The sequence below is a fragment of the Macadamia integrifolia genome, chromosome 2, assembly GCF_013358625.1.
Source record: "Macadamia integrifolia cultivar HAES 741 chromosome 2, SCU_Mint_v3, whole genome shotgun sequence".
NCBI lineage: Eukaryota > Viridiplantae > Streptophyta > Magnoliopsida > Proteales > Proteaceae > Macadamia > Macadamia integrifolia.
Window position 1 is genome coordinate 40874184 of NC_056558.1, and position 10501 is coordinate 40884684.

The window sequence follows — 10501 nt, forward strand, 5'->3', positions numbered from 1 at the left end:
TGGATTCATGCTAAGAGCAAGATAAAAAAATAGAAAACAAAATAAATAAAAGGGTAAAGGGAAAAAATAAAAGAAACATAGCAAAACAACACCTCCAAGACATCCCACCTAAAAGTGATCGACAACATGGATCTTTACCCTCCAAACAACTCTATTTGATGGCATACTAGGATCCAACCCTAGCTTTTGCATGGCTTTCCTTACTAACTCTTCAAAGGTCATTTTTGGTCTGCCCCTAACTATTTTAGCTCTTTCATATGGTTTGATTTTTTTTTTGGTTAACCAAGGTGTGCGGGCCAGCTTACACGAATCTCGACTAATCCTCGGGGAGACTAGCACAGCAACCCACCGCCATGATCTCCACTTAAATCGCAAATGTACAGATGGGGAATCGAACCTGAGACCGTGCGCCTAATTCACGCAATCCCCAATTCGCCCTAACCATTTGGGCAACCCACAGGTGGGTCCATATGGGTCTGATCACTCATCTTTACAAGAGCATCGAAAGGTCTACATTGAACATGTCTGAACCACCTTAGACAATCCTAAATCGTAGCAACTCCCAAATCGGCTCTGACCCGTCACTCCTCACTTTGTCTCTCATAGTTTTACGACACTTCCATTTCAACATCCTCATCTCTAGGACATTCAACTTATCTATGTGTCATTTCTTGATTGTCCAACATTCTGCCCCATACATCATAACCGGTCTTACAACTGTCATGTAGAATTTTTCTTTAAGCTTTAAAAGTATACGTTGATCACACAACACTCCAGATGCACCTTTCCACTTCATCCAACCTACTTTAATTATGTGAGACACGTCGTTGTCTATCTTACCATCTTTGTTTATAATTGACCCCAAATATTTGAAATATCCCTTTGCGAGATCTCTCTTTCTCCTCAAATTTCCCTACATCGTTATCCACTAAAATTACGCACCATATACTTCATCTCTATTCTACTTATCTTAAGAACCCTAAATTCCAATGTAAATCTCCATAACTTCAACGTAACATTGATCTCAATCACTGTCTCAATCATTAACATAATATCATCAGCAAAGAATATACACCATGAAACCTCTCCTTGACTGTTCTGAGAGCATATGGAGTAACATAATGAATATTTAACTCTTTTCTTGATATGTCAACCCATCAAATTTAATGAATCCACCTCAATTGTATTGCTCACCCATCGTTTTTGAATTATTCTTGTCAATAAATTTTTGTTGAAAAGTTCTTATCAATAATTGAATTGATATGCGACTTTAAAATTTAGTGAAAGCTTAGATTATAGATAATGATGATTATGTAGATAAGCCCTTAATATGTGGAAGCCATTTGATTGGACTACCCACCAAACGAAAAACTTATTTGTGGAGGAATTTAGGTATGATCGATTAGGGTGATTTACATCTACCTCCCCCTATCATTTGCATTACATAATCCTCCCTGAAAATAAAAAAATTATATTTAACCCACAAAATTGACACTGTTAGCATTTTTTTTGGGTTATGCCGTTAGGTTCATTGAAACTTTTTGAAAATCCGAAAATGCCCTCATATGTTCATCCCAACAAATTCCCTCTTCCCTTATCTCTGCACTACCTCAGGCGAGCCGCGAGCCGCGAGCCGCGAGCGACGAACCAGGCAACGGGAAGGCATCTCCTCTTCGATGAAGGCTAGTCAGAACGCGAAGGGCGACGGCTTTTCCTCTCCTTCTTTCCATTTGCCCATTTCTGAATTGGACTCCGGCCTCTTTCAACTCTGTTTTGCAATGGATCAGTTGCATAACAGAGTCCTTCTTTCCATTTCTGTCTTCCTCTTTTTGAATTGGACTCCTGCCTCTTTCAACTCTGTTATGCAATGGATCAGTTGCTGCCGCCGCTTGTCCGCTACTCTCACCACCTTGGATCTCCATTTCATCCATTCCCTTGACACCGACGGTGGTTCGGGTGTGGGCCCTATCAGTAAGAGGCTTCGCCGGAAAACGTGTAGGCAGTGGAGGCTGGTCTTATCTGACAAGGGATCGAAGCGGGTACTGGTTATATGACTAAGCGATGACTCCAATTTGTTCCCATCGCGCTTCCTTAGCGGCTCGTCTATTGGCGTTAATGGGTTGAAGAATCGGAGAGCGAGTTTCGCTACAAACCCTCTCTAGTCGCGCCTCCCTCTCTGTTATTCTGAGTTTGTTTCCGGTATAACTGAGATCAACCGAGGGATACTACAGCTGAGATACCTCATCTGGTCAACAGAAGATTGCCTAATCACTGCTGCCATTGTTGCTGACTGGAGAAGCCCACATCAGCCCTTACGGCTCTGTTTCTCCAAGAGGTTTTGCTGCAACTTTAATCTCCTTATGTCCGACATCAAGCCACGATCTGTGGCTGGTGTTTGGAGGGCTGCATACACATTCAAGACACTCCTCTCAATGCTGATTTGGTGTACATCAGAAGACTGAGTTTATCTGTTTCACATTACCTTCTAATTCTTGAGACTTACCTGTTGATATCTCAGTATCTAACCATTTGGACTAGGATTTTTAGCGATTCGTCCTTTCTACTAGAAGTCTCTTTGATTAAAAGATAAGGCCCATCCAGTGCTTGTATCCATTATTTCTTAAGTTGTCAATTTTCTGGTTATAACTGCGATTTTATTTTGGGGTTAAGTCACTTGTGATTTGACTCTAATTCATGAACTTGAGTTCTCAAAAAAGCATCTAGCAGAACCTATAGATCAGAGTGCCGATAACTTCACTGAATATGCAACAACGATACAATATAACCTCCACGTAACAGATCTTCTCTTACCATTTGGCGGAGACTTCACTGATTAGAACTTGAGTTCTCAAAAAAGCATCTAGCAGAACCTATAGATCAGAGTGCCGATAACTTCACTGAATATGCAACAACGATACAATATAACCTCCACGTAACAGATCTTCTCTTACCATTTGGCGGAGACTTCACTCCACCTTCGCCGGAAATGGCAGCTCTTCTCCACCGTTGCCGAACAAGGTAAGGGCGTCTTTCTCCTTCGATTTGTGATGGGTGTTGGTTTAAAGAGGGAAGAGGGGTGTTATAGGTAAATAAAGTGTTAGGGGCAATTTAATCCATTAAAATTTAAAATTAACACTTTTCTAACGGTGTCAATTTTGTGAGTTTAAATGTAATTTTTTAATTTTCATGAAGATTATGTAATTTGGACAAACAACAGGGAGATTGATGTAAATCCCCCAATCGATTAAGAAATTGCTCCCACATCATCGTTTATTATTTTAATCTCCATTTTCATCATAAGCAACTATTTAAAGGAAAGATAAACCAAATTCCTTTTGTTCTGGATGGAGGAAATGGAGATCAGAAGAGGAAGAAATAACAATCAAAGTCTCTTCATCTTGTCTTTTCTCTTCGGGGTTTTTGAATCTTGCACGTATCTTCAACATATAAAGTAAAATCTGTGTTGTAAACTGAATAGATCGATCAATCGAAACCTAACAAAAGAAGTAATATGATTTGATGCGGTTGGAGGGATATGGAATTTAGAATGGAACCTGGCAAGAACAGCAGCAACCTGGTAATAGATTAATTAATTAAACTGTTTCTTCCAATCCAATATTTGATGTTTGTTCTTTCTCATTCTCAGTTATTGGATCTTCTTTGATTGATTTTGCCTCTGTTGTTACTTCTTTTTTGGGAGAATAGCAGAGTTCGAGCTCTCTGACCATAGGTGAGCGTCTTTGCGCGGTGGTTATACCATTTATCGCCTTAATCGAAGCTGTGATATTCACCTTAGGTGATTGCTTCGACTGCCGACGTCCTCCAGGGAAGCATCTTTTCCGATTTCCTGACATTACTCAACTCGCCAAGGAGAGTCCATGTGGGTTTCTTCCTTCCTTCCTTTTTAACTTTCCTGTTCGTTTATTTGCATTTCTGTTGTTTACTATATTCTTTCTCGCTCTCTCTATCTTTTGGGTTTCCTTTTTGAAGTTACGATTAACGAAGTGGAAGCACTGCACGAGCTGTTCAAGAAGCTGAGTAGCTCCATCATTGACGATGGCTTCATACACAAGGTACGTTCTTATTCTAACACTTTAGGGAAGAACCCTGAGAAAAATGATAAAGAAATTTATTTTCTGTTAATATAGGGGAGAATTTCTTGTTTATGAAATTGAACTTGTCGAGTGGGAGAATTTCAAAGAAATCCCTTCCCTAGCAAGTTTAATTGAGAGATGTTTTTGGTGCTACTTGGGATCTTTGCATATACGGGTTCCAATCGTTCGCACTGGTTCAGGGACCTGCCAGGCTACCGCACAACAATCTCAATGGCGCCTTAGAATTCTGGAGAATTGGGACATCCTTTCTCATAAGTTTAATGAGCGGGGGATCTATACATGTTGGTGAATTATTTTATTTGCAGCAGTCAACAGTACAACAGCTGAATGGCTGAGAAAGAAAGAAAGACGTCCTCTTGGTGAGTGGTCCTTGTTTGCACCAAGGTGTGTAGCCAGGGTTTGAAACATCGGGGAATCGGATTGGGAATCACCTGATTCAGATCGGAATTGCCGATCACCGATCTTGATTCTTGACGATTTGATACGGCAGATTCTTGAAAAAGTTTGAAATCATTGGAATATTCCTCAGATTGGCCAATTCTAGGGCTTTTTTAGACATTCAGTCTAGATCGGATGCTGCGCTCCACAATTCCATCCCCAATTCGGTGTTTTAAAACCCTGGGTGTGGCGTCATTGAAGGGAAAAGAACAAAGTGCTTTTGAGAAAAAAACATTGTAAGTTTTATTTTGGGTGGGGGGATGATCTGAAGAATGCAAATATAGGTGCCAGATTTTTTATTTTTTATTTTTTGAAACTCTAGATTGGATCCAATTGACATAAGTCTCTTCAAGGGGACAAGTTTCATAACTCATCAATAAGTGGTAAACCAAACTCTCAAATTGAACTAATACCCTCTTCCCCCAAAAGAAAAAATATTCAACAGTAAAACCAAATTGGAACCTGTAAGCTGTCAGGAATATAGAATTTCCAATGCCACTGAACTAAAGTTTTTTTTTCGTGATTGGTTAGTGACTGACAACTCATATCTGGGTTACAATTCACTGGCCTAAATTGAAAATCGCTAATTTTCCACTTTGACAGCTTGTTGATAATTCTTGGATAATTAATGGAGTTATGACTTATTTTTCATTTTTAATTTTGTCTGTCCATTTGACAGGAAGAGCTCCAATTGGCATTATTCAGATCTCCATCTGGCGAGAATCTTTTTCTGGATAGGGTAAGTCATGTTTCATGTTCTTCCTTAGAGCTACTGCTAAATTACTTTTGGTAGTTGGACCGGCTAAGGGTCTATACCCAAGGTTAAAGACTCATTCTTACTATTGGAGGTGGGTGGTTGAACTGGATAAGGGTCTGTACCATGGTTAAAGACTCAATTCATACTATTGGATTCTCCTATACCCTTTCTAAGAGTGGTGACCTAGCTGGAACATTTTTTGGGGGATCAAGGCAAAGATTCATCTATTAATTATGGTTAACACCATCACAATAATATGATAATACAGGCATCTGACTGATTACAGCAGATTTAAAAGGGTTTCTAGGAACACTATACCCATGAACTCCACCGTGGCAAGTTGCAGAGCAATGAGAGACTCAACCAATAGTGTACTAATAGAGACTACGTTTGTGGGGTCTCATTCTATTTTCAGGGCCCCAAGAAGAAACATCCCTACCCAGTGGCATTGGCATTTAAACCAAGGTTTTAAAACTCGGAATCGGGCATTGCATTTAGACCCTAGGTCCATTCCATCAATTCCTTGCACCAAATTCCCGAAAATGCGAATGAAAATGTTGAGTTGTTCTGGAGTTATGAAGGTGACTTTCTAGTTGTCTTTCACATACTTATATTATCAGTGCAGAGGACATCAATCTTTTCATTTAATTTGCCTATAACTTTTATGAAATTAAGTTTCTTCACAATGGTTGTGTGCTATTGCTTTATATTTTATATTCAGATTAACTTTTTCCTGGTTAATAACTGGTGTGCTACATCTATGTGATATCTATGCTATGGTCCTTGCAAACTAGAAGTTTTCTTCTTTTTCCTGTTGTCTGATCTTAGGTTTGACATGGTCCCCAAAACATTGCCTTGCGAGTATTTCTCTTTTTAGTATTAGGTTTTGCTTATTATTCTATCATTTGTCTTTGTTGTGATAGGTTTTTGATCTTTTTGATGAAAAGAGAAATGGTGTTATTGAATTTGATGAATTTGTCCATGCACTCAGTGTCTTCCATCCTCATACTCCATTGGAAGAAAAAATTGATTGTAAGGACTCGGGAAACCATGTTGTTGTTTATATAACTGCAATGCATGACTGTATGACTACAACTTGTTTCAATTTCTTTGATTTCCTGCAGTTGCGTTCAGGCTGTATGATCTGAGACAAACAGGGTATATTGAGCGGGAAGAAGTGAGTCTTGACTTGCATGATTTTGCTTTAAATGTTGGTTTCATATCTAGATTTCAGGCCATAAATAATGTGTGGAGAAGATTTGCACTACAAATATTGGTTGCGTAATTGGATTGTAGCTCGTATGATTTGTGGCCAAAAGCCCAAAAGCTTGAACTAGCTTAGGAAGCAAATAAGCATGGGCACATTGCCCTATTTGTCATGAGGTTGGACTCATTGGAGCATACTTTGGGTACTGATGGATGTTTGTATCACTAGTGATCAGTACTCATAAAAAATGTTTTATTATTGCTTCTTCCCTTGAAGCCATTTATTCTTGCATCAGATGTGCCACTGAGTTGACATGCATAGGCACTCCACTGGACTGGTCCCCCTCAGTTTGTGTTTTCTTTGACCTCTTTACTATGTGGAGAAGAGCAGAGAATTTTGATGGATGTGGAAGAATAGTGCATCCACCACAACCAAGAGGACCTCTCGATACCTGAACATGAGACTCCTACCTTTATACACCATTACAGCTGTCAACTCACTTAAGTGGAAATTGGTCACATAATCGTCAAAATAGAATGCTTCATACTCCTCTTTTTTTTTTTTTTTTTTCATTTTTTAGTCTTATACCAAAAATGCACCAGATCTGACAAAGATGCTCTACAGAGGATCATTTTCTTTTTCAGTTGGTGTCTAACCGAAGTAACAATGTTGACATTAGTTTGTGATGTGGGATCTTTTCTTTTTTTTCTTTTTTTCTAATACATGATTTGATTATGAAAAAAGGAACATGAGTTGTTTTTTATCGTGTTTTGTGGGTTTTATGTTATCTTTTTGTATTATGATTTATACTTTTGAGTTGTAACCATGCTTTAGCCAATTTTTATGAGTTCTTCTTGTTGAGAAAAATAGTTCACTGTATTGCCCAAACAATTTAAAGAAAAACTACTAAAATCACTACTGTTGATAATCTTGATCTGAGATAGTGAATTACCCCAACCAAAAGTCTGTCTTGCCATTTTGAAACTTCTATACTGTCTTGTGTTGCTACCAAAATTCCAACTCTATTTTGGAGGCATCCATGTTGATTCTGCATTGATGCTGTATTTCTGATCCATTGCATCTTATATTTACCCATTGAGGTGCTGTATGGGAAGTATCACTTGAACATTGGTCCCTTGCAGGTTAAGCAGATGGTAATTGCTATCTTGTCGGAGTCTGAAATGAATCTGCCGGATGAACTTGTGGAAGTAATTATTGATAAGGCATGGGTTTGGACAGTTTCTTCATTTTTCAGGGGGTGCAAAGAAAAAATCTTTGTTCTCTGCATCATGTTCTGGAGTATCAGTCCTTACATTTTCATTCTTTGAGCAGACTTTTGCAGATGCAGATGCTGACATGGATGGGAAAATCAGCAAAGAAGAATGGAAGGCTTTTGCCTTACGACACCCCAACCTTTTGAAGAACATGACTCTCCCTTATCTGAAGTAAGATACTTCTGTAGAATTAGAAGTGAAGAGTTTTTGTGAAGTTATGGTGTAGTTAGCTTGTTAAACATGTGTTGTTTCATGAAATATTGAACTCTAACTAGTACTGGATTACGGTAGTTTGACGTAAATAGAAGCCCAAATGATCTCACATTTTTATTGTTAGCTTGCTTGAGAGTTGATATCTTGTGTTGTTAATTGTGCTTTACTTCCATGTTTATCATATTACAGGGACATCACCACAGTATTTCCAAGTTTTGTTTTTAACACAGAGGTTGAGGACTGAGAATTTCAATTTGCATGCTCAAGACTATCAAGGAGTTTCTGGGAACTTGGGGTCCGTATGTATGATCACCTGGGGCTGCCATTGAAGCTGAATCTTTGCTTCATAACGGTTTGTGATGTCTGTTGAAGGCTTGAAGCCATACTCATCATCTTTGCAGTTGGCAGAGGTAATTGGATCTGCAAAATGCAGGTGAAACCACATTTGTTGCGCACTCAAATTCCTTACCCTCGTTATTGAAGGTCCCGCGGAGGATAAATATCTGGCCAATTTCACGGTCATTGATTTAATTGAGTTTTGTGTTGTACAGGATTAGAATTGCTGATTATGGATTTCCCGCTTCTGTATAGTTTCAATATGTTTCATTTTTATTCCTTTTCCTCCCAAGAATCTGTCACATGATCAATGGGAAGAGCAAAATAGTCGATGCCCTTTGTAATTTGTATTTCTCTGATCCCGCCGGGGTCTGATATCAGCTTCCAAATTTGAGAATATTTTGTCCGGGAGGTCACGACAGAGGTATTTTTATGTGAATTGGGTGCAGCAAAGATTTGCAAATGAGAAATGTGTGCATGCTCATTCAGACTTGCAAACTCTTTGGATGCATGTTTTATTTTTTATTTTATTTTTTTTTTTAGTTTTGGCTTGTATGTTTGTGTGGGGATTGTGGATAATAACCCAAAGAAAATTGCTAATTGACATATGTTGTTATTTTCAGAGTGAAGGTAGATGAGTTTACAGGCTTTATTTACTTCATGTTTGTTATCTAATCAATTCTACCCAAAAAAAAAAAGTTTATTGTCTAATCAATATGTGGTTTTAGTTTTTTGCATTTGGTATAACAATCACTGTTATTGGTTTAATGGTTTCTAAACAGATCTACCACTCTAGTAGTTGACTGCCATTACCAAAATTTAAAAAAAAAAAAAATTGGCTGAGAAAAAATGTTATTTTTTGTTCACACAACATTGGTCCAAATATGTTATACATTGCAACACTGTTTGTATTATGTAGGCATATTGTCTATGTTATCATTTATCAATTTGCAGTTTCAATCTAATCCACTTCTTCATGAAGATAAAAAGGTATATAAATTTGTTAACATTCCAATTTTGGCAATTTTTTTAAGGGATTTTCTTATTAACACCATTCGAGGTGTCAACTAATTTGTAATTTTTTTCCCTTTTTAGTATGGCAATTTTTTTTTAATAAATGAAGTAATAGTGTCATTTGTGTCCTCGAAAAAATGTGATTGTCAATAATACCTTTCGATAATGACATATTGTTGTAGCTTTCAAATTATTTTTGAAATTTTTTTTATTTTATTTTTCTGATAAAGTTTTTGAAAATCCTTTTATACTTTTATATTAAAAAAAAAATTTTTGAGTAAGACAATTGACAATTAAATGATATCAAATTCTAAATACACCTATAGAGTCAATTAGACAATCCCTTTTGGTAATTTTCATGTTGACAAACAAAATTCTAATGTATATTGTTATATAGGAAGATAGAACTTAAGAATTGACACGTGGCTAATCCAAAAGGAACCTTCTCATATAATGGTCAATTTAACAAAAGATGCCTCTGAAATGTGTTAAGAGTAGGGGTCTCAATTCCTAAACCGAACAGGTAAAACCGGCCGGACCGAACCGATAACAACCCGGACCGAACCGAACCGAAGCCTTATTGGTTCGGTTCGGTTTCGAGTATTGTAACCCCAAAACCAAACCGAACCGCACCGAAAACCGGATGAACCCGAAACCGGCTCAAAACCCGGACCGAAACCAAAACCAAACCAGTAAGAAACCGAAACACTCCAAAATTCATTAAAAAAAATCAAAATTTGAATAGTTTTGTATACATTTGTATGGAAAATCGAATCCAAACTAGACCAAAAACCAAAACCAACCCGGTTACAAATCGATTTAAGAAACCGAAGTTCAACAATTCATCATTTTGTTGTTTCCTAATGGCTCCATACCGGTTTAAAAAACCGATCCAAACCGAAATGAACCTAATAAATCCAAACCGGTACCAACCCGAACCCAAACCGCACCGAAGCCGACACCGGACCGAAACCGATAAATCCTTAATGGGTCGGTTTCGGTCACTTCCAAACTCACACCGAAACCGATGGAACCGGACCGAAACCGCACCAACCCGGACCGTTGACACCCCTAGTTAAGAGCATGGACTGGTAAATTTCTCTCACTCCCTTATACTTAGGCTCCGTTTGGTATCGTTCTAAAAAAA

The 10501-nt window shown here is 38.0% G+C and overlaps 1 protein-coding gene across 3 annotated transcripts; it reads left to right on the top strand.

Moving 5' to 3' along the window:
* The first annotated feature begins 3282 nt into the window (after nucleotides 1–3282).
* Nucleotides 3283–8962, top strand: LOC122069482 (calcineurin B-like protein 10). 3 transcript variants are annotated; one of them, XM_042633520.1, is made up of 9 exons: nucleotides 3283–3577; nucleotides 3706–3880; nucleotides 3991–4073; nucleotides 5233–5292; nucleotides 6234–6342; nucleotides 6435–6487; nucleotides 7660–7740; nucleotides 7860–7962; nucleotides 8194–8962. In XM_042633520.1, the coding sequence occupies exons 1-8, from the start codon at nucleotides 3536–3538 to the stop codon at nucleotides 7935–7937; spliced, it is 681 nt and encodes a 226-aa protein (XP_042489454.1). In that variant the 5' UTR covers nucleotides 3283–3535; the 3' UTR covers nucleotides 7938–7962; nucleotides 8194–8962. The 3 variants fall into 3 exon arrangements, with proteins under 3 accessions (XP_042489454.1, XP_042489438.1, XP_042489445.1); XM_042633504.1 differs by having other exon boundaries at nucleotides 3294–3577; nucleotides 7850–7962; XM_042633511.1 differs by having other exon boundaries at nucleotides 3299–3577; nucleotides 3709–3880; nucleotides 7850–7962.
* Nucleotides 8963–10501: the final 1539 nt, after the last annotated feature.